The sequence below is a fragment of the Microplitis demolitor genome, chromosome 7 (genome assembly GCF_026212275.2).
Source record: "Microplitis demolitor isolate Queensland-Clemson2020A chromosome 7, iyMicDemo2.1a, whole genome shotgun sequence".
In the NCBI taxonomy this organism is placed as follows: Eukaryota; Metazoa; Arthropoda; class Insecta; order Hymenoptera; family Braconidae; genus Microplitis; species Microplitis demolitor.
Window position 1 is genome coordinate 2,171,047 of NC_068551.1, and position 23,626 is coordinate 2,194,672.

At 32.7% G+C, this 23,626-nt stretch overlaps 4 protein-coding genes across 7 annotated transcripts; all 4 read left to right on the forward strand.

Annotated features, from left to right (window-relative positions):
- Window positions 1–1,031: 1,031 nt before the first annotated feature.
- On the forward strand, window positions 1,032–2,407 carry LOC103571030 (helix-loop-helix protein ngn-1). The gene is made up of 3 exons (XM_008548999.1): window positions 1,032–1,114; window positions 1,206–1,398; window positions 1,851–2,407. The coding sequence occupies exons 2-3, from the start codon at window positions 1,207–1,209 to the stop codon at window positions 2,370–2,372; spliced, it is 714 nt and encodes a 237-aa protein (XP_008547221.1). The 5' UTR covers window positions 1,032–1,114; window position 1,206; the 3' UTR covers window positions 2,373–2,407.
- A 12,391-nt stretch (window positions 2,408–14,798) lies between these two features.
- Window positions 14,799–18,882, forward strand: LOC103571031 (vitamin K-dependent gamma-carboxylase). Of its 4 annotated transcripts, none has more exons than XM_053740643.1 (4): window positions 14,799–14,895; window positions 15,541–15,834; window positions 16,292–18,098; window positions 18,528–18,882. In XM_053740643.1, the coding sequence occupies exons 2-4, from the start codon at window positions 15,558–15,560 to the stop codon at window positions 18,703–18,705; spliced, it is 2,262 nt and encodes a 753-aa protein (XP_053596618.1). In that variant the 5' UTR covers window positions 14,799–14,895; window positions 15,541–15,557; the 3' UTR covers window positions 18,706–18,882. The 4 variants fall into 4 exon arrangements, with proteins under 4 accessions (XP_053596618.1, XP_053596620.1, XP_008547224.1 ...); XM_053740645.1 differs by lacking the exon at window positions 14,799–14,895 and having other exon boundaries at window positions 15,559–15,647; window positions 15,715–15,834; XM_053740644.1 differs by lacking the exon at window positions 14,799–14,895 and having other exon boundaries at window positions 15,597–15,647; window positions 15,743–15,834.
- Window positions 18,883–19,294: 412 nt separating this feature from the next.
- On the forward strand, window positions 19,295–21,089 carry LOC103571033 (uncharacterized). The gene is made up of 2 exons (XM_008549003.3): window positions 19,295–19,424; window positions 19,505–21,089. Exon 2 carries the CDS (start codon window positions 19,505–19,507, stop codon window positions 21,008–21,010), a length of 1,506 nt encoding a protein of 501 aa, XP_008547225.1. The 5' UTR covers window positions 19,295–19,424; the 3' UTR covers window positions 21,011–21,089.
- A 960-nt stretch (window positions 21,090–22,049) lies between these two features.
- Window positions 22,050–23,409, forward strand: LOC103571034 (60S ribosomal protein L18). The gene is made up of 4 exons (XM_008549004.3): window positions 22,050–22,131; window positions 22,275–22,361; window positions 22,799–23,005; window positions 23,076–23,409. Exons 1-4 carry the CDS (start codon window positions 22,129–22,131, stop codon window positions 23,343–23,345), a joined length of 567 nt encoding a protein of 188 aa, XP_008547226.1. The 5' UTR covers window positions 22,050–22,128; the 3' UTR covers window positions 23,346–23,409.
- The last annotated feature ends 217 nt before the right edge of the window (window positions 23,410–23,626 follow it).

Genomic DNA, 23,626 nt, shown 5'->3' on the forward strand with positions numbered 1-23,626 from the left:
TATTTTATATATTCAGCATATGTGTTTACGTATCAATGCAAAACCCGATCACTCGAAAATTCATGACTCCTGAGAGCAGTCATATGCTAATGAGAACATCAAACAAAATTTATCCATACTTCAGTCAATAAATACATATACATTATATACTCTACAACATAAAATAATCTCCTCATAATTCTCTACCTGCAGTATCTCAACAATAAAAAATACCTGACGCGTATGTTAATGACGGCGACGATATAAAAAATAGTGACAAAGAGATGACAGGAAATGTAAGTTAAGCCGTAAAGTGTGCCAGTGTACCGTACACTTTAAATCTGCACTAGGGTTAAAAAATAATGTAACTGTAAAAGAGAAATGCAAATCCTCATCCGATAAACGATTAATTGATCAAATGATTAGCTATTCGTTTCTATGGCAATTCGTTATCATTATCACTTTCAAAAGCAACCACCATATGGCGGATTATCACCCACTCTATTTCTCCAGGTATTTTTACTCACTTTTATTCCAAGCCCCGATCAAACCGCGTAAGTAAAAGTCACTGATAATTTTTTTTATGTTTATTTAAAGTAATTTTTTATTCAGTTGGACAAAAGTCAGTAAGTAACGAGGGGGTAGATGATTAAGAATTAATTACGATCGAAACATTGAGGTGGTTTGTTGGACTAAAAGCCAGTGAAATCGTGCAGGAAACCTCTAATCCCAAAACGAGGCGTCTACTTATTTTTTCGACGTATGGCACGCGCTTATAAACGTATGAACGTGGATATATAGTACGATAGGAGGGATATGTAAGTATATATATGTATATATGTATGTATGTATTTATGTATAGAAAAACCGAAGACCCCTCTGTAGACTGCGTGATGCCGATTACAGGGTAAAACTCTCGCTGCTTACGGGTACCCCAACGGTAGTTGATTATGGAGGGGGGTAGCGTACTATAAACTACCCTCGAGCTACTCGTGTATATATATATTCCTCGAGAGACCCTTAGCACATGCAGTGACGAGTTGTACCCCGAGTTTATCGGTTCGTTGTCAGCTACCAGTGATTTTGATCTTTATACGCGGTATTACTTATTTTTAGTGTTGTGCCGATTGTTGATGTAAGCTGGTGAACATTTAACTGATTATTTTTTTTGTATGAGTTTTGGTTTAAAGTAATTTAATTGTTTGTTTGTTTGTTTGTTTATTCAGAATGTCTTCAGAGTATTCATACTGCAGTGAAAACGGTTTTGATGAATTATCGAGCTCATCAGACTCCGGATTTGATGTTAGTTTTGAGTCACCGAAACATGAAATTAATTCGGTAGTTGATTCTTTGTTTCCGGCGATTAAAGAAGAGAAGAAAAAGAAAACTAGAAATACGCGGTGTAAAAGTCCGACGCAGGTAATTTTTTATGTTCAATTACTTTAGAAATAAATTTGAAATTTTTTTACTTCAGTGATTTACCAAATTTTTTTTTTTCTGAAAACAGTGGAATTTTTTTTTTATCAAAAATATTTTTCAAATTCCTTATTTTTTTTTTTTTTATTTTAAAAATTCACAAGAAAAATTTCGACTGAATTTTTTAAATGAAAAATTGATCAAAATTTTATTTTATTTTTTTACTCCAAAAAATATTTAAAATATTTTTCATTTCAGAAACTTATCAAAAATTAATTTAAAATTTTTTTTGCCTGAATGCTGTCCAATTTTTTTTTTAAATTTTCAAATATCTTTTTACTCCAAAATTTGTCTAAAAAAACATCATTTTTTTTTCTAAAAATTTTGAAAAATTTGCAACTATAAAATTCAAATAAACTCTATTCATCACACCATAAATAATTAATATGTTCCAGGTATTAAAATTAAAAAGAAACCGCAGAATGAAAGCAAACGACCGCGAACGTCACCGAATGCACACATTAAATGACGCCCTAGAAAGATTACGCATGGCCCTGCCCACATTTCCCGAAGACACAAAATTAACCAAGATCGAAACTCTGAGATTCGCCCACAACTACATCTGGGCCCTGTCCCAGACCTTGGGAAACACCGACGCCGGGGAAATAACCGTGAACGTCGGGAACGTCACCGTCAGCATCAGCGAGAACGGTAACATGATAACGTCATCAACCGGGAGCTGTGCAGTCGCCGCTCAGAAACGTCTTGGGCCCAGTCACCCCGCGTTTCCATACCCTCAAGAGCGATTCGTACCCGAGTGGCAGGAGTACGACTGCTACAGCGACCAGAGTGTCAGCCCTCCGGTCCAGTACCAGACCCAGTGCTACGAGCAGTCGATGTACTCAGTCCCTCATCAGCACCAAATAAACCAATCACACTTCAACGGGCATCATACCAACATGTATCAGTGCCTCTGAGTTTAAATTGTGATGAACTGATGATGAATGTGCAGTTTTTATCTTAACATATTTAATAATGTCCATGTTATCTACTTTGTAAGAGATTATTTTATTTATATACATCATAAATATAAATATTAATAATTAGATTAGGTTTAATTAATAATTAATTTTTACTGATCAACTAAAGTTCAAATTTATCAGACTGCATTTTTATTTTCTAGTCAAAGTAAAAAACTTTAGCTCTTACAGTTTAAATTTATCTCATATGTTTAAGTTATCAATATCATATATGATCTCGTTTTTTTTCTTTTTTTTTTTTTTTTTACTTGCATGAGTAAAAAAATAATTTTGCCATTGATCAGAATAAAAAATTAGATTAACTATACATTGATAAGATAATGCCTACAACAGTGCTCTTAAAATTTATCTATTCAGGGAAAATATATATATTAATAATAAATATTGTACAGATAAATTTTATGCTATACAAATAAAGTAATATTTTACCAATACTCTGGTTTATAATTGAGAAATAAAAAAATCCACTTTACAGGAATGGATTCTGTTAATTTATAACACGTGCCGGCATTGCTGGGGCACGTGCCACTTATTATACTTTCAAGAAGAAAATCACCGCAGGACAGATGTATCACAAATTGTCCGTTTGTTATTTGCGATCACAAAACCATCAGTTGATATGTAATCCTCTGGATTACATTCAAATCATGTTTATCCAATTTTCGATTCGAATTGATATTAATATTAACAATACTTTCAAAAAATACATACATATACATCTTTATATAGATATATAAGATATATAAAGTCAAATAAAGTATGACCAATTGAGCAGATCAATCATTCAGGTGCTAAAAATATTTTCGTCGACAGAAAACCCATCGATTATTTGTAAGAAAACATTTCCATAACAAGGGCGCCCCTACTTGAACCTTAAAATAATACTTTTGACTTTTTTATCGGATCAAAACACTTTGAACAAAAGTTCAAATTAAATAACAACATTTTTTTTTGGCGGCATTTAAAATTAAAAAAAAAAAAAGAGTATGAATGTAGCAGACACATTTAAAATTATAAATAAATAAAGTAAATAATTTAAAAAATAATATTTAAAAAAATGCACTTATTAATTTCAAAATTTCTAAATTGCGCATTTTTTCAAATTTTATCTTTTAAAATTATTTACTCTATTTATTCATAATTTAAAATTTTTTTGTGTCCGCCACATTCGCGCATTGAATCAGACAAAATTAAAATTATAAATATATAGAATAAATAATTTTAAAAAAAATGCACTTATTAATTTCAAAATTTCTAAAATGTGCATTTTTTCAAATTTTATTTTTTAAAATTATTTACTCTATTTGTTCATAATTTAAAATTTTTTTATGTCCACCACATTCGCGCATTGAATCAGACAAATTTAAAATTATAAATATATATAATAAATAATTTAAAAAATAATATTTAAAAAAAATGCACTTGTTAATTTCAAAATTTCTAAAATGCGCATTTTTTCAAATTTTATTTTATTAAATATTTACTCTATTTATTAATAATTTAAAATTTTTTTATGTTCGCCACATTCGCGCGCATTGAATCAGACGAATTTAAAATTATAAATATATAGAATAAAAAATTCAAAAAATAATATTTAAAAAAAATGCACTTATTAATTTCAAAATTTCTTAAATGTGCATTTTTTCAAATTATATTTTATTAAATAATTACTCTATGTATTAATAATTTAAAATTTTTCTGATGATGACGGCTGCATTGACGCTCATAAAAAAAGGACACATGACAAAATTTCTCAAAAATTAATAACAATAATTTGACTGATGATTAATTTTGAATAAAAGAGCTATTTGCAAACAAACTTGCAAGCTGTGTCGAATCCGTTGGTCATACGATTCAATCGTTTCCCTAAATTCTCTCTTTTCGTTTATATTTCATTCATACAACGACTAATACCTCAATACGATATATCTTTGTGTATACATTGTAAAAGTGACAGACGGCGTCGGCAGTGGGTCTTTTCAATAATATTTTTTTTTACTTACATGTAGCAAAATAAAAAATAAGGACCAGAGTTGACTTTTTGGAACTCAGAAACGGGGTTTTTAAATTTTTTAAAAGAGGGGTAATGAAGCCTTCTATTAAAAATCGATAGTAATTCTAGCCAAACACAAATGTCTAGTTAATGGCAGTGATTTCGCGTTGATCGACCTCTGCATGGTCGTTACCGTCGAGTGCGCATATCGATCCTTGCTAATAATACAAAGCGCTGAGCATCTGAACTGAGCTGGTACTCTACTAGTACTGGTACTGGTATTGGTACTGGTACTGCTACTAGTACTAGTACTAGTACTATTCAGTGTGCTCATTGTACAGGGGTGCTGGTCTGTAGAATGACATACTGGTGGCATAGGTGACCCTTGCGAGGGGAGGTCTGCACAGAAGCACATCAACCAACACTCGTACACAAACCGACTGTACTGAAAGTAGATATATTTAGTCTAGTGAAGAACGAGAATGAAAAAGAGAAAATGACAAGTCTAAATGAGCCACTGGGGGAAAAAGTTTCCCCAATTCATGGAAATTCATAAAAATTACCCTGACCAATAATTTTGAGCACTTAATCGATGATTAATGACCATAACTATCACTAAAATTTTTTCTACCCGCTTCAGAATTCTGAAATTTTCCAAAAAATCATGACTCTAAGCTTATGCCAAAAAAAAATTTCTACTCATCTAAGAAATTTTATAGAAAATCGAGACACGGACTTGTTAGGAAAAATTTTTTGCCTGAGTTAATGCTGGATTTTATTTAGATAAAGTTTTGATAAGAATGAAGAGTAATTATAATAATAATAATAATGATGATGACGGATAGACAATAGGATTTTTTTAGGTTCATAGGGATTTGTCTGGCAAAAGACTTGTGTAGATAAAATATAAATTTCGACAAGCATCTTCAGCATCAAATTTCCGCATCTGTTTGAATATCTTTTAGAATAGACTCGTGGCAAGGGGGTGGCCGCGGCTTTTCATTGCAAGGCATTTGCAGGCTTTTGTTGTTAAAACCACGAACAAAGAGCTTAGAGACCACCGCAGGGATATGTCGTCCCTTTGACAGAGTCTACATTCGGTCACGATATTCTACTCTTCTAATTCCCGTAAATATGGAAATCATGTTTGCTTTATTAATTTAATCCAATTCCACTTTTTTATTTGACATGAATCAAAATTCTTTTCATCTTTAATTCATACCTTTGTGCAAACAGACTTAATTTTTTTTTCCGGGTTCTGGTTAAAAAAAAAAAAAAAACTAAATTGAATGAATAGAAAATAAAAAAAAGGCTCTTTAGTACTTGACCATTAATTATTTTTATTACTGAAAAAATGAGGACAATAAGGGACATTGTTGTATATGAGTTTGACTTTCGCGATAGAACTATATATATAATATATAGGTATAGGTATATAGTGGGACAGATGTCTACGGGGGGCAGGTGTAGGCTGACGTGCGCGTGCCAACCAACCCCCCGCCGTGTCACCATTCAAGACTATAATTTACTTGAAGAATACCCTCTGGAGCATACAGCTTCCGACCACGACTCATGTGCTCTCTACTTAACAATTTACAAACTTCACTTCCACATCCCCCGTCCATTCGTATTTATCAACATAATTTAAATGCTGAAGTACAGTTTCGGGAATAGTATTTACTTGTTTTAATCCCATGTAAAGTAGAGATTTGACATTAGTGATGGAGCTGATCCTGGACTTGTACTCGGGGCTCGGGACAAACCGATGATATTTAACACGACATAGGTGCCGAGGACGAAGATAAAAAACATTTTATTAGGCCGCTAGGGCAAACTTAAGCTGGATTACAAGCAGAGTGGATTTTATCTCGCATTGAGGATTTATCAGGGGCCAGGGCCAGGGACCAGAGTTGGAGATCCAGAGTAGAGAAGAGCAGAAAACGGGGGCTAGGTTATTTTGTAGATGAAAGGCCGTATCGAATTTACGTACTCGAGCATTGAGTGCGCGTTACACACTTGAAATAATTTTTCCTCGTTATTAAAATTCACTTTACAAATCCATTATGTATCGCTTTATGAATCAATCTGTCTCAAGTTACTAATTCCTTGGATATTTTGCGATTTTAAAATTACCCAGATAATAGAAATATAATATAATACAACATGTATTTTTAAATTTATAAATTTGAACGTCTCGCGGTCAGGTAACTCAATATCTTCCTATTAAAATACCGAGCCCTGATTCCGTGAACCAACGTCCCATTCATTATTCAAAAAGTATGAAAAGGTAAAAATAAATAACCGAAAAGTGATAAACACAAGTGTGTTATTTCAACACTTTACACGGTCAGAACCGGCAGTAGTCAAGTGCCAGATCGTCACGAACGTCAGTACTACCCCCTTACTTTCTCGTCATCGTCATCGCCACCCAACGAATCCTACATAGTAGCTCCTATTCTAAGCCCTAGTATTGGTTTTTATATATATATATATATATATATATATATATATATATATATATATATATATATATATATGTAGTACCATACCCTTGATATTCAAGTTATACGGCAGCTCATTAAACACCCACGGCACCCCTCGACGGACCCACACCCTGATTTAACTATTGTTTGGGGTTCAGTCTTCATATATATCCCTATAATATATATATATATATATATACATACACACATACATACATGTACAACGAAATAGACTTGAAGCCAAGGATTGGGGCAACGACTCAACCATCTGTCCATACTTTCATGCACTTTGTGTTTGTATGGGTAAGTACGAATTGCAGTGGTACTTTTTTCAGTTATTTTATTATCAACTGCTAAATAAAATTATATATTACACATAACGTAACGGAAAATTTTATATAAACACAATAAATAATTTCAAACTCTAGACAAAAGATGCTACCGGTTATTAAAATAAAAAAAATATCACAGCAAGTCAATGGAAAAGTTTAAAAAAAAAATGGAGGTAAATAAATTTGAGTGCCACTGAATGCAGAAATGACGTGTTCGTGATTGCAATCGCGTTGCGTGATTACTTTATGGTAGAGTGTTAGATTCAAGTTGAAGGATACGCGATTATTGTTTTTGTATTTTTTAATGGATGCAAAGATGAGATTATTTAAAAAAAAGGGCTTTCGCGGTAGTAAAAGTGTGGCTGTCATAGTATTTGAGTTGGATCATCTGCTGATGCTTTTAATAGACGGATTTAATTTTTAAGTAAATTTAAAGTTCACTTGATATACTTGTGAGTTCAGATATATGATATTTTAAAATCAAAGCTTTGGTTCATTGATCATTTAATTTAATTTTATTTGTATTTTTATTGAGCGACTTTCTCACGGCTTGGATTGGGGTTTTAGTTTCTGGAAGTGCAGACGCGGTAGGTGTTCGTGGTAATAGATGTTAATAAATGTGTTAAATGTGTAATATAAGTAGCGGCGGTTTACAAATGTGTGTTGCCTGATTTCACAGCTACTTAGCGACAAAGACGGCGGCGTCTTTGAAATCCACCCTCGGCGGTCAAAGAGCCTCAAAGGCTCCAAAGGGACTCAATAAGTTACCCCCAAGGATTTTCGCGCTCTTGACTATCCAGAGCTGGAGTGTCGTTTGTAATAAACTGCCGGTTCCCACTAAATTTATTTTTTTTTTTAAATTTTACACAATTCCCTTTATTTGCTTCATTGTATAAAATATCAAATTTATCAACTTGAGCGTGAGATCTCAGGATTTCCTGAACCCCAACAATATTTTTATTAATATTTTAAAACGCGGAAACATTCACCGTGATTCCACTCGAGGAGCGATAGTAGTATCTAATTAAATAAATATTATTTATAGCCGGAAACTTCGGTTGATTTCCTACATCCGGCAGCCTACGGAATGAAATAAAGATTTTTTTTTTTTGCTTTTTTTTTTAACAGTTTATTTTATTTTTATTGTAGATTAGAGGGTTCGATTAAAGAGTGGAAAACTTTTTTTGGTTATCGTGTGTATAATACCTAGAATTATGTACGAGCGATGTCAAAGAGCAGCGTCGAATCGATTCGACGTGGATCGTACAGTCAAACCACCCGCTCGTGTAATTTCAAGCTATTTAAGTTTCATTTGACATAACTTGATACAACGAATCGTGAAAGAATAATGTCATATGCTTTTATATATATTTGTTTTTGAAAAATTACAAATTCGGAGGGTGTTACTTCTGATCAAAAAAATCGGTTTTCTTTTATAATTATTCTGTAACCTTCGGAAAAATATTCATCAAAGAAATTTTAAATTTAGATATATATATATATATATATATATATATATATATATATATATATATATATGTATATGAAAATATTACATATGTTTAAATTCGAGCACGCGTTAAAAAAAAAAATTCAAAGCGCGTATTTTTAAAAAATAAATTTTTCAAATTTGGTCTTATGAAATTTTAAAAATGAATTACTAATTTTAAATAAATAAAGGCTCCTATTATTTAAAATGAACCCTATTACAAATTTTTGAGTTTTGTTTTGAAATTAAAATTAAATTAGTTTTGAGCGGGAAAAAACAGGGAATTTAAACTAAAAGAAGTTTAAATAATTTATAAAAAGATGTATTTAAACAGATAGTTCCAGATGACACAACAGTACTCATAAAATTAAGTGTGCAGATAATTGACGAAACATTTATCAACCGGGTGTGTTGCCGCGTGTCCAGCACGTGCGTAACCACGTACTTCGGTAACGTCCCAACGCTTTCTCTGATATCACACAGTCCCTTATTATTACAACACTTTTAACCAAAGAGATACTGATACTTTTTTAGGATTAAATATTGATATGATATCGCTTGTGCGCATCCCAAAGAAAATATAATAAAATAATAATCCTATCTAGTCGCGTGTCATCTCGAGTGTCTTTAAGTTCCACAAAAAACTCGGCTAAAAAATAGTCCATTAGTGCTTCCCACGGCTCTGAGTAAATAAATATAAAAAAGTCGCGTCATGTGTCGACAAAAATTTTTAATGTATATACAAGACATCCCGGGTTATATGGACCACCAGTTTGCATTTACATCTCCGATATTTTCAAAATTTTTTTATATTTCACTACTGGTCAAGACTATTCTAAAAAATAATTAGCGGCTCAGGTGGACCGTCGTGCCCCAGTCTTCCCTATTTACCAAATATCACATCCGATTTTTCTTCAATCATTATTCCTATTACTATTATTATCACTATCATTATCATCCCTGCCTTCATACATTTATGAATAAATATATAGGCCAAAAGACTCAAGCCACGTGTCTAAAGTAAGAAGAACTTGAGGCGTAGTGTGAAATCGGTAATCGACACGTGCCAAGTGTTATCCATAATTGAGATATCATAGCTTTTGAGTGATCTATCAGTTAAAGCTTTTTGCGTAATTCGGAACGCGTGTACTCCGGCATTGAAACCGCGACTTCACGCCCTCGCACGTGTCCTTCCCCAGGGTATTGATAGCAACTACAACCCGCCGTGGGACATTTGCATTACATACTTAGTATGTTACATAATAGCATGCAAGACCGGTAATTCACAGTAATCTAATTTGCTAATGACATGTCATGCGTTAAATAAATTTTTAGTTTTCTTTGTTATTCCTAAAAATTAAAACCGGACTGCTTAATTTAAGTACCGCCTTGGGATATTTAAATGTTGAACAACCCGGCAAATATTTACGCACCACGTGAATAGCCCTCGGCATCAGTCGCTAGTTATTTATCTCATCAATTACGTCACTCAGAACTTTAATAAACCCAATTCAAACATCAACATATCAGCGACCATGATAATTTTTTTTTTTCGCCTCGCAAATAAGCTGAGTCACTGATAAAATATATATGCGCTTTCGAGTGGTTTTATTTTTTTTTATTGTAACGAATTTTGATTGACATGTTTTGAATCTAATCTGATATATTATATATGTATATATATATAAATATATACATTAAAAAATTATTAAGTAACTCATTAGTGGTTTGAATGAATGGTAGAGTTTAAAAAAAAGCCAGGTGAGTTTATCGAGGCGGATAACGCCTTTTGACGTTAACGCCACGATTTTCGAGCACAGAGTCCTGATAGAAGTGAAGAATCCCCTTTTGTGTCATACAGAACTATTAACAATGATTTGATCAAAATCTCCTGCACTGCATTAATTCCCTTTGCTGTTCCCTATGCCACCATCTTTAATACATACATATATATATTGTATTATATTTTCAGTACGGCTATCATTTCATTGTTTCACTTATCTTGGATCAAAGGACGTCAATGAATCCCCCATCAGACTCATATCCACTACGATCTGGCCACCATTTTATTTTTTAAGTACCGCGCGCAGTTTGCCCAGGAATTACTAGTCGGCTGAAGAGGAGGGAATGAGCGGGCTATTAGATCTATCGGAGACTTTAAAGAAAAAAATATTAATTTTATCGGCTCCCTAGTCTTATGGTTATGGCTGGAAATGTATCCTTTGTTCTGTACGGGGGATGAGCAACTACACGAGAATTGAGAATGTATAAACTCATGTCTCCAGGGAAGTTCATACTCCCTTCGTTCATGATCATTATCTTTTTACGACGTAAGAACAATCATTGCACCAAGAGATTTATAAAAAAAGTTACAAAAATAGATTTTGTAATAAAATACAATGTCATGATGAATTATTATTTTTATTGGCCATAATTTCTCAAAGGAAATCATTAAACTAAGCCATAATATTTAATTAGATTTTTTTAAATTTTTTCTGATAAATGCGGGAAATTTAAAAAATTCAAAAATAATCTATGACTATTAAAATTTTTTTTTAAGCAAAAATCTACAAGACGCGCCTGTAGATTTGAAAATAAAATTTCCTGAATATTATTTTAAAAAATATCACGAGGGTATTTTAGAGTAAGAATTTTTTTTATAAATAATTTAATTTCAAACAAAATGGATACTGAAGATAATTGATCTCGTGTCAAGGATTTCCAGCCGGTTAGACGGGCATTCAACTATTGAAGATTCATTGGATAAGTTGAATTGTGCAGATGCTCCATCATTGGCTGCATAGATCGTTGATCGTCGGTACAGACTAGGCTCTTCAGAATTAAGTGGACCATCATCGCAAGTGAAACAGTTGCTTCTGATAAAAATAATACATGCCAAGAATAACAATAGCTCTACGCATGGCTTCTTCATATTTTTAAACACACATGCACTTTATAAAGGACAATAGCCCGAGCATGAACTAAAAAAAACTAAATAAATAAACACAAACCCGTCATTGTCTCTGTATTTTATTACAAACCATCCCCTCTATATCTATCAATATTTTCATTAAACTTTTTTCTGTCCACTCGAGGTAATATGCGAACAAGGGAACAAATTTTCACCCTCTTACATCCCAGCCCTCGACAAGAAACCCGTCCCAAGAGACGGGTCCTCAAATATTTTTTACATCTTCGGCAGATCTCGAATTCCCAAGAGCTACAAAAATTTAGCACAGAGCACAGACCTACAAAATGTCTCCTTTTCACCAGACCCCCAACAGTGACACTAAAAATTTTTTTTATACCTGCCCCCAATAGCCAAAAAGCTGTCCCCGAACGTCTTTCCGTTCGAACGCCCTCGGAGAATAGGATTGACGCAAAATGTAGATAGAAAATAAATGAGGGTGGATGACGATGAAGGGTGCCAAGGTAAGAATGTAAGGGGAGTTAATCCTGTTCCTCAGATTATCAACTCACATAGTTGATTATATATAATCTATATACGAATGCTAACGAGTCGCTAATACCATCATCAATAAATTTCATTTATAAATCGATTTTATGTATCAGCTGGTTACGGTTTTAATCCGAGCTTCAACCTCGTCATCGGCAACTCAGCTGTTAATAATTTTCCTTAAGTTCAATGTCTGGAAGACTGCATCGCGAATTATGCTAACATACTGAATATTAAACATGCAATTTATTATATTAAATTCTACAATATATATGCTGTAAAAAATTTGCGGAGTGAACGTGGAGTGAATGATTTAATATTTTTTTCACTTCCAAGGTGAGTTTCATAAAATATTAATTAAAAAAAAAATTATTAATAGATAATGAGCATAGGTCTTTGATACTTTGACATTTATAGTGAGTACGGAAATTAATTACGAGCTCTCTTTGCATATATTCTCGCGAAATGATTTTTAAAAATTAAGAGCAGCTGATAACGAAACTTTTACAAATAAAATTCCACCGTAAAACTTATAATAAAAATAAATAAATAAACTCACCACCATGAAGATACTGACCACGTGCCCCAAAGAATATTCGTCACGGGATTTTAAAGGATTACACGTCGATTACAAGGATTAATTTTAAACTCTCATCTCTCATTGCCCTGCACCGTTACTCCGGTATCTCCAACCCTTCTGTGGGTTACTCCATGGTTTTACAATCAGTCACCCGTGCTGTGACATGCATAAGGGGTTGCCTTCAAATTTCAAAGAGCCAGATTAAACCAACAGGACCACGCTCGTTATCCCGATGGTGCTCCAACATTAAACAAACTTTGATCGATGCATTGACATCTTTTGCTAGATCTATTGACATCTAAAATATAAAAAACAAACATTATTTCTTCACTTAACCCCTTTTTATTAATTTTTGCTTGTCACTATTTACTTTGCCCCCGACCCCAAGTTTTGCTGTTGTTCTCGGTCCCGGTCTGGGTCTTGGTCTCCATTCCGGGCGTGGCAGGTCCTGGGAAATAAAGAAAACTAAATCAGGTAAAGATAAAAATAAATATTTTCCAAATGTGTCAAAGTTAAATTTATTGTAAGGAAAATTCAGAGGCAGTTGTTAAATTCTTTAAGTATTATTTTAAATGGGCAAGTTGATGATGCAAAAAATAATAATAAATAAAAAAGCGGGTACCAGTAGTGAGCAGAGCTTTAAAGGCAATGGTGTAAGCCGGTCTTTCGAGTCTCCCTGGTAGTTTAATGTACAAGGTGCCCCTTGGCTTTTTTCTCTCCATGAATGATGATGTATGGGATGTTGGCTGGGTGCTAGGGGCTCGGTAAAGGGTTCCATTGTTGTTCCCCTCCCGCTCTGGAAAACGAGGACCCTCGCGAGCCGCGGGGGACAGTGAAATATTACGCTCACAAATACATTTATTGGACGTAGGGTAATGCAACAGTAAACGAGCCCAAAGTTTTTTTTTGTTGCCTCCAAAACACCCTGACTCGGAAGTGCAACTGTTTATTATTTTTTTCTGGCTTTACTCCAATAAATTTGAATAAAAGTTTAAAAAAAAACCATTTTCTTATTAAACAAAAGGTAAATTTTCAAGGCACGATTAAAAGGATCTCGAAATTCAATACTCGAGGGAGGGTATTATAGTTTTTTTTAAAACATATGAAAGAGCATCTAAAATACAATATGCAAATACGATCGGACATGGTTTCGTATATTAAATTTAGTGTTTTGTGAGCCCTTGTAGTAATCGTCAGCATTTACCCTACATGTCAAAGACGACGCGTTGACGACAATGATTTTAAACCTGGCACACGCTTATATATACATATACATGCATAACTTATGACAATAGAAAATAATAAACCGTGATAAATAGCCGAGCAAATAGACCCGCAATAATTTTGTTCCAGGTGGTGCACTCAGATATTCCGTATGATATTTATAGTTAAGCAAATATTCATCCGGAGCTTTGAACTTTGTCAATAAGCCAGAGGAAATTAATCGACAATAGAACTTAAGTTTTGTCAAACCAAGTGACTAAAGGGTTCTCGTTTGCGTATATATTTTACTAAGACATTTATTTGACACATCACTGAGTCAATTTTTTTTTATCTCCAGTGTCATTTAGCTCTCGGTTCTTTATAAAAAAATCTAAGCACTCCGAACGATTGGGCCTGAAAAAAAAAATTAGCTTTTGAGAGCGAGTACTTTAATACGAAGTCTAGACAAATTTAATTGTACTAATAAATGTATTAAAAAAAATATGAAGAGTATGAGTATATGTTGGATTAAAAAAGTAAGTTATGTGAAAAATGCTGATAAGCATCGAAGGTAATCTGAGTAAACGATTGTTCATTTTCTTCGTAACTCAATAGCTAGAAGACAATGGCAATAGAGGAGGCGAGAGCAGCATGCAAAGAAAATTCATCGATAGAACGGCAAGTGCAAAAAAGTGCAGAGACGATAACATACAGTTGCGCGGGCGCGGGTCAATAGTCAGACGACGTTGCCGCGGCGACGTGACGCTACTGATTCATCTGCCTCGGACGCCGGCTGCTCGTCTCGCGAAACCTCTACACAGTTTAGAGACGGCTCCAGACGATACCATACCATAGTTAGTTTTTAAACATTCACTATATCGCCGTGTCCGATTATTTGCTTTCGTAAATTGAAGTGTATCCAGGTAATTACAGTAATTATTTATAATAACTACTAATTTACGTTTATTTTATTTGAAATTTATCTTTCCATGAGAATTGACCTGTTGACAAAAAATTAATTTTAATAAAATTGTCATTTGTCTTAGTAATGAATTTAAAATTGCGCTTAGAAAAAAGTAAACAAAAAAATTACTCCAATAAAAGTTCATTGAACTTTTGAATATTTTTATACGGAAGTCGATTTTTTTTTTAAATTTTTATTGATAAAATTTTGTTTATTTTTTTTGGTTTTTTGAAATTTAAAAAATTTGATGCATAAAAAAAAATTCAAAGAAATCACTACAGTAGTTAAATTACACCGACGACTGTACACACTCATAACCCCTTACACGTGCTGCTAACTTAGATATATATGTCATTACAAATCACGGAATTAAATGACACACACGTTCTTGTACTTATATTATATACAATTGTCACGCGAGTTTACAGTCAATGAGTAATAGGGAAGGTAAAAATGTCAATTGCCCATAAGTCACAACTATGCATCTTGTGCAATCTTTCAATATCATAAATTACTTTATGTACATATATATTTTTCATACAATGTTTCTCATTAGTAATTGACGGTCATTATAGTTATTTTTATATGCAATCTTTATTTTCAGATATCTATGAATAAATTATGACAAAAAAAACTAAAATCCTTGGCGTTAAGGAAAAAAAATCAGCTGAACAAATACAGCGAAATGAAAATTCGAATGAAGAAACAGAAGTAAAAAATGTTAATTATTATGAGAAAGTTAAAGACGTAATTAAAAATAAATTTGTTTTGTTTAAAGATAAATTTGAAAATTGTTGCGGGTTTAGTTGGAGTGATCTGAAGAGTTTTGACAATTTTGTGAGACTTTTGTACCGGCCAACGGACCCTGCGAGTCTTGGAGTCGCTCGCGCGTTATTTGGTAAATCGAAAACTTTTTTTTCATTAGAAAATTAGATAATTTTGATTTTAAATCAAGCAAGAATTGGAAAATTTTGACTCAAATTAAGGGAGAGATAAATTAGTACTGGAATTTTTTTTTTTATATGTTTAATAAAATCAAAAAGTGAAAACAAGAAAAATTATAAATTTTAAATTTGAATCTGTCCAATTTTTCGTGATCCTGAAGTTAACAGACTATCAACAATTTTCGGATTTTTTTCCAACGAATCAATTACAAAAAAATAAAAAAATGCACATGTAGAAAATTTAAAAAACTATAGGTGCAATTTTTTCAAATATTTTTTTTTTTATAATTTATCAGTCAAAAAAAAATCCAAAAATTATTAAACGTCGGCTAACCAGTATCATAAATTTTTCTGCTTTGCTTTAAATGTTGAAAAGACTAATAAATTTAATGAGCAAAAAAATAATTACAGGATTATGTATGGTACTGGATGTAGTTGAAGAACGAGGTTTAGCAGATATAGACTTGAAATGGGGAGATCCATACAGCTGTCATTTTCCTTTAATACACGGAATGCAACCACTAAGTTTACCCTGGATGATCCTTCTATTCACAGTAATGTGGCTCGGAGCCTTTGGAATCATGCTCGGGTTCTGCTTCAAGCTCGCCTGCGCCTGCTTCCTCATTCCCTACTGGTACATATTTCTTCTAGACAAAAGTTTCTGGAATAATCACAGCTATCTTTATGGAGTTGTAACACTGTTGCTGTGGGGAACCCAAGCCAATCGATACTTCTCCCTCGACGCGGTGGTTTACAAACAAAACGAAGACCAAAATCAAAACCAATCAATTCCTCTCTGGAATTACTTCATAATAAAATTCCAATTCTTCGCGCTGTATTTCTTAGCCGGACTGAAGAAATCAAGCAAAGAATGGTTGGATGGTTACTCAATGACCAACTTATCAGAACACTGGGTGTTCGACCCCTTCAAAATGTTCCTCACAACCGAGCAAACGGATTTTTTTATCGTCCACTGGTTTGGATTTATCTTCGACCTCACCGTCGGCTTCTGGATGCTCTTCGACAAGACAAGAATTCCCGCAATGATTTTCTGCACAGCTTTTCATTTAATGAACTCAAGACTCTTCAGTATTGGGATGTTTCCTTATGTTTGTTTAGCGACGATGCCACTTTTCTGTCGCGTTGACTGGCCAAGAAAATTTATCAAAAAATTCAAAATATCGTCAATTAATGGAGAATGTGATTCTAGTTCATCTAATCAAAATAATGGTACAAATTTTGCAACTGATCATCAAAAAAATGAAGACAAATTTACATCTGATGGGAATATGTTCCGTGAAAATGAAACTGAAAACTCGGGATCAAAAATTTCTGGACTAAATTTAGAAGTGAAAAATTTTAAACCAACAAAGAAACAAAAATTTGTTGTCTCCTTATTACTGGTCCATATTTTTCTACAATTTTTCTTACCATACTCGCATTTCATTACAAAGGGCTACAACAACTGGACACCTGGTCTGTATGGATATTCTTGGGACATGATGGTCCATTCCTGGGACACGGTACTGATTGTAGTTCGCGTCCACGATAATGAAAAAAATGAAGACCACTTTGTAGACCCCCGTGCCTGGGTCCAGAATGACAAGTGGTCAAAACACGGGGACATGGCGATCCAGTACGCGCAGTGTCTGAAAAATAATCTGCTTCGCAGAAAGAAGGAAGTTCTGAAGACCGCTTATGGTAAAAACTCGGGAAGCTTAAGGGAGTGGTCGCAGATTTCCAATAATCTGAGTATTTATATTGATGTCCGCTGCTCATTGAACGGGAGATTCCAGCAGCGAATTTTCAACCCGGATGTAGACATGCTGACAGTAGACTGGCATCCCTTCAAGCCCGTCAGTTTTCTCATGCCTCTTTTGACGCAATTGAGCTCTTATAGAAAAAAAATGGACGAAATAACGAGACACGTTTATTCCTGGTCTAATTTTACTGATGTGTTTTTCGTCGCGGATTACCCGGGAATGATGTTAGAAAATTATTTCAGTGAGGACTTTAGCAACATTTCGTTGACAATTTTAGAAGGAGAAGTTACTTATGTTGATGAAGATTCTACGGACAAAGTTACGCTCACTAAAGATCGCAGTGTATCGGTTTCTTGTGGTAAATTACATGAAGTAACTACTACTAGTGCTTATCCATCTTGTTATATGTATACTTATACAAATCAATCTAGAGAAAATTTGGAAATTATTCATAAGTAAGTCTACTAATTTATTAACTATAATTTTGCATCATCAACCCGCCAAAAAAAAAGTTCGATTTCTTACTTTGAAGGCAGCTCTACATTGTAAAAAATCGGGAGCGAATTTAGAGTGATTACAAATTTCATTTAAATTCAAATTCATTTAATCACTCGGACTTCCGGAGGTTGAAAAAAAATCACTGCGCACACGGAGTCAATAGAATGTTTATTTTTCCAGAGAAGTGATTTCGGAGTGATCTGGATTTTTTTAAAATCCGTATTCACTCCGATTTGGAGTTTAAATATTAAATTAAACTTCCATTTAAAGAGAATTTTACTCGAGAAGATTCACTCTAGATTTAATCTGCAATTTTTTTACAGTGTACTTATTTACTAACCGATAATTATTAAAATAATTGTATATGTTTATATATTACTTACCAGAAATCCTGAACCACCAAGACGACGATCTGGATTCCCCATCATGAAAGAAATTCGATACAAAATAAATGCCTGGTGGCGCGCATTCGGACACATTGCCAACGCATTCTTCTATCTTGCATACGATGTTCCAATGCTTCGAAGAGTTCCTCGGGCACTTAATTATTACGAGTATGATTAATAATAATATACTCATAGCCGACACTCGAACCTACGTAACAAGACACCACACTGATATTACAATTATTATTATTGTTATTATTATTAATATTATTGTTATTATTATTAATTGATTTGATTTATTTAAAAATGTTTATAGAAAAAAAAACTGTGATTAATATATGTAGATTATATCTAAGTCGAGCTCGATAATTTTTTGAATAATTTGAGCATATATATTTGTAATTAGATATATTTTTTAATGCTGTAAAAAATACATAAAAATTTATATTATAAATATATAATTTATGAATATTAATAAAAAAAAGCCTTGTAAATATTTTTTTTCTTAGCTCTGAAAGATTAAATTTTTGACACGAGGTCTTACATTTTGAGTCTGTCCGATAACGAGTAGAGTATAAACTTATTAATTAAAATAATAACTAAACTCATAAATTATTAAACGTCAGCTAACTTCAGTATCATTTAATTTTTATCAAAAGTGCGAAAATAAAATTATTTTGAAAAAACTTCGAGCAAGTAGTTTTCGAATTCATTCAATTTTCATTACAACGCATGTGCAGATCAACAGAAAACGAGTTACGAAAACATATGAGTATTTATGTTAGTGAGGTTATGTTGTAACTCATCCACGAGGTTGGAAGTCGCATTCAATATTGATCAACATCAAGTATTTAAATAAATTAGTTAATTTTTTTTCTACAAAAAATCTTAATAATCGTACGTATGACAAATTAATTAATTAATTATAATTTAAAATTAATGATAGAATTTATTTTTTAAAAATATAATTTTTTTAGATGACAAGGTACGCACGTGCAAAAGGTTCCAAGGCATCGAACGAACGTCTACCTGCTGAAGCAACACCATGGCACGTGATGAAGCAGCAGATAGAAACTGCCACCGCAAGTGGGAAAGAAAATTCCCAAAAACCTAAAAATGCCAAGGAATTATTGAAGGAGAAAGACGATCCTTATTACTGTGACACAGTAGTTAATAATAATGATTGGGCAGAGTTCGATACTGATAAATCTTCCAAGAATGTTAAGAAAAATGTCAGTGTGAAAGCTGATAAAAAGTCTCCGAAAAAACGAGTAAATAGTAAAAAGGAAAACGGTAATGACAGTTCTGTACCAGCTGACAAATCAAAGCTCGACAAATCTAAGTCTGATGAACCCAAAGCTGATAAATCCAAGCCTAATAAAACTCGTAAAAGAAAATTAGTTGAAGCAGAAACTGGTGACGTAGCAAACAAATCTATCGAGGAAAATGTTCCCAAAATGAAAAAGAAGAAAAAAAATAAACCTATTTCCAAGACGGAAAATTCTGAAGCGACTGATAAAGCTGGTGATGAAAAAAGTGAAGAAAATACAAAAGAAAAAAATAAAACTGGTGTTAAACTCAGCAAGCGGCAGAAACGCAATAGGAAAAATAAAATAAAGAATGAAAATGGTGAAAATAAAGAAGTAAATACACCAATAAGTTTTGATGTCGAAGGCAATGACTGGAACGCTGACATTAAGTTTGGAAAACCGCGAGACTCTAAACCTAAGACTGAAAATAATAATTATCCGAACAATTATCGGGATAAAAGATTTAACCAGAGTGTAAAGAATCAGCGACCGGGGAAAGTACGAGATAATTTGGAGCACAAACGGAGAAAACCAGAGCCAGGTGCCCAGAGGGTGATAATCAATGGCATGGAAGTGGATATCGTGTTGTACGATGGGTTTCCAGTGAGAAAAGACGACGCGGATCGTTTGAAAGAACTGAGGGAGAAAATGGTAATCAATGGAATTCCTAAATCAGAAATTGACAGAGCTATGAAATTAGAGAGACGTAAAGCTGAGAAAGCTCTCGCACGCATTCGTAAGAATGTCTGCTTCCATTGTCGGAAAGCGGGCCACAATTTGTCGGACTGTCCGGAGCTGGGCCGCGAAGAAGCTGCCACAGGAATCTGCTTCAAGTGTGGCTCGACTGAGCACACGCATTTCGAGTGTAAAGTCTATAAAAAAGAAGAATTTCGGTTTGCTACTTGCTTTATTTGTCGAGAACAAGGTCACATCGCCAAGCAGTGTCCTGATAATCCTAAAGGTCTCTATCCCCAGGGAGGAGCTTGTAAGATTTGCGGTGACGTCACTCATCTGAAGAAAGACTGTCCAGAGTTGACTTCACAAAAGGAAGGAGCTAAGATAACTTTGAATACTATCGCTGATGTTGATTCAGTAGAAACCATTGATGGGGTTGATAATAAGAAGCCCGCAGCTTCTGAATCTGAAAAACCGAAAAAAATAATTAAGTTTTAACAAAAGTTGTTTTTTATTAAATAAATGTATAGTTTATTTATTTGATTGAATTGAATTGATGTATAAATAAATAATTTTTTTAATTATATTAAATATTTATTTTTAATTACGTACTGAATATCACATGAGTATAAATGTTGGAAATATGAGAAAATTCATGAATTTTAGCGCCAGTTTTTCAAACCGGGTTTGAATTATTATTGCTGGTATATCTAGATATTATTAATGTATACATTAGCAATATTAATTAAAACCCGGTTTGAAATAAGTGTGAATGTAGCTGACAATTGTGGATTTTTAAAATTTTGAAATAAGTGAAGTAAATTTAAATTGAATGAAATTTAAAAAATGCGCATTTATAAAATTTGAAATCAGTATGTGCATTTTTTTTATTTTTATATTTTTAATTGTTTAATTCGTTTATTTGTAATTTAAAATTTGTCTCATATCTGCTGCATTCATACTCGTGGTTTGAAAAAATGTCTCTTAAATAAGCGAGTAAATAAATTTGAAATAATGCGCGTACTGATTTTTTAATTACTTGAATGCGCATTTTTAAAATTTTTATTCCATTTAAATTTTATTTGTTTGTTTTAAAATTTGAAAAATTGCTAATTGTCAGCTACATTCAAACTCATGAAGTGACAGGCATTGAAAAAATGTATTTCTTTTAAATAAACAAATAAAATATTTATAGAAAAAAACTTGAAAAATGGCATATCAAAAGGTTTAAAAAATCTTTTTCTACATATTTAAAAAATTTTATTTTACTTACAAGTAACTTTATAAGAATTAAAAAAATTTCTGATGTCTGTTATTTTCAGTGTCATTTTAAATACATGACTTGTCATAATAGATAAATATATTTAATTAACTCCCTAAATCCTAATTATATAAGCTACATATTTATTACCTCTGTTTTAATTAAAATAATTAAAAAAAAAAAACTGGAAAATTCAACTACTGAATTTCGAACGCAAATAAATGAATGTAATGATTAATTTAAAAAAAAAGAAGTGGCGCTCTCTGCATCGTCCAACTTTCATGTAAACACTTTTAGGTTACGGCAAAAGCGACCCTGGTGGTTCCTTTTTGCTGCAACGCTCCACATTGTCATTATGGTACGGAGTTTATTTAAAAATAATTCGCATAAATACCTCCGAAGATAATAATATTTATTTAATTAATTACCCCCAATAATTCTATAAAAAATGAATTTTTTTTTTAACATTACATATCACAATTATATTTAATTTTTTTACAGGGGATTGACATCAACCATAAACATGACCGCAAGGTCCGTCGTACGGAGCCTAGATCTCAGGATATCTATTTACGTCTTCAAGTGAAGGTACTATCAATTTTTTTACTATTAAATATAATACTATTTAATAGTAATTTAAAAAAAAAAAAAACAAAGTAATTTTTACTCAAATCTGAGTAATTTTCAAATTACAATTTAGAGGTTAGAATTACAAATCATATGTGAGCTTCATACATTTATATATAACTAAGCGACTAAGTACATTTAGCGCACGTGTCCATAATTTAGTTATTTTATTTTTAAAATTTTTTTCGATGCGAACTGCACTCTGTGTCAGTTTTTTTAAAAATACAACTGGTCCAATTTGAATGTTCGCTATAATAAATTCAGCTTTCCTATTCTGATCTTTTATATATATTTGAAGATCATTTATACTGGCTGATACAAAATACTAGACAATTAAATCTATCGAGCAAATTTTTAATTAATAAAATAAAAATTAAATAAAGTAATTTGAATTACAGCTGTACCGTTTCTTGGCTCGACGTACAGGATCGAAATTCAACAAGATTATTCTCAAGCGCCTGTTTATGAGCAGAATAAACCAGCCTCCAATTTCACTGGCCCGTATTGTGCGATTTATGAAGAAGCCTAATCGCGAAAACTGCATTGCAGTCATCGTTGGCACCGTCACTGATGACTCAAGAATCTTCGAGTGTCCAAAATTGACGGTAAGCATGTCAACATATTTTTTAAACCCAATAATATAAGAATTGTTAATTAGTTTTGTTTGTAATCTAGGTATGCGCGCTCCGAGTCACTGACAAGGCACGTGGACGTATCATCAAAGCTGGAGGTGAAGTAATAACTTTTGATGAATTGGCATTGAGATCACCCACTGGAAGTAAAACTGTTCTTATGCAAGGACGTCGTAATGCCAGGGAAGCTGTGAAACACTTTGGGCCAGCTCCTGGTGTTCCACACTCGCATGCAAAACCATTAGTACGTTCTAAGGGCAGGAAATTTGAAAGAGCCCGTGGACGTCGGTTCAGTTGCGGATACAAAAAATAAACATTATTTTATAAATTTGTTTATAAAATATTTTATTTACGTTAAATAAATAATGTTTATCCTACTTTTTTTTCATTATTAATTTATTTTTTTACCTTGTGAAGTAAACTTCATATATTCAGATATCTATATATTTAATAAATATAGATCTACAAACTCAGGAGTGATTGGGTACTGGGTCTCCTATCTTACGTTGAATTTTAATTATTTACTTAAATAATATAATACATTAAGTCATAAAAAGAATAATAGATCAAGTGATTATAATTATTCTTTAAAAA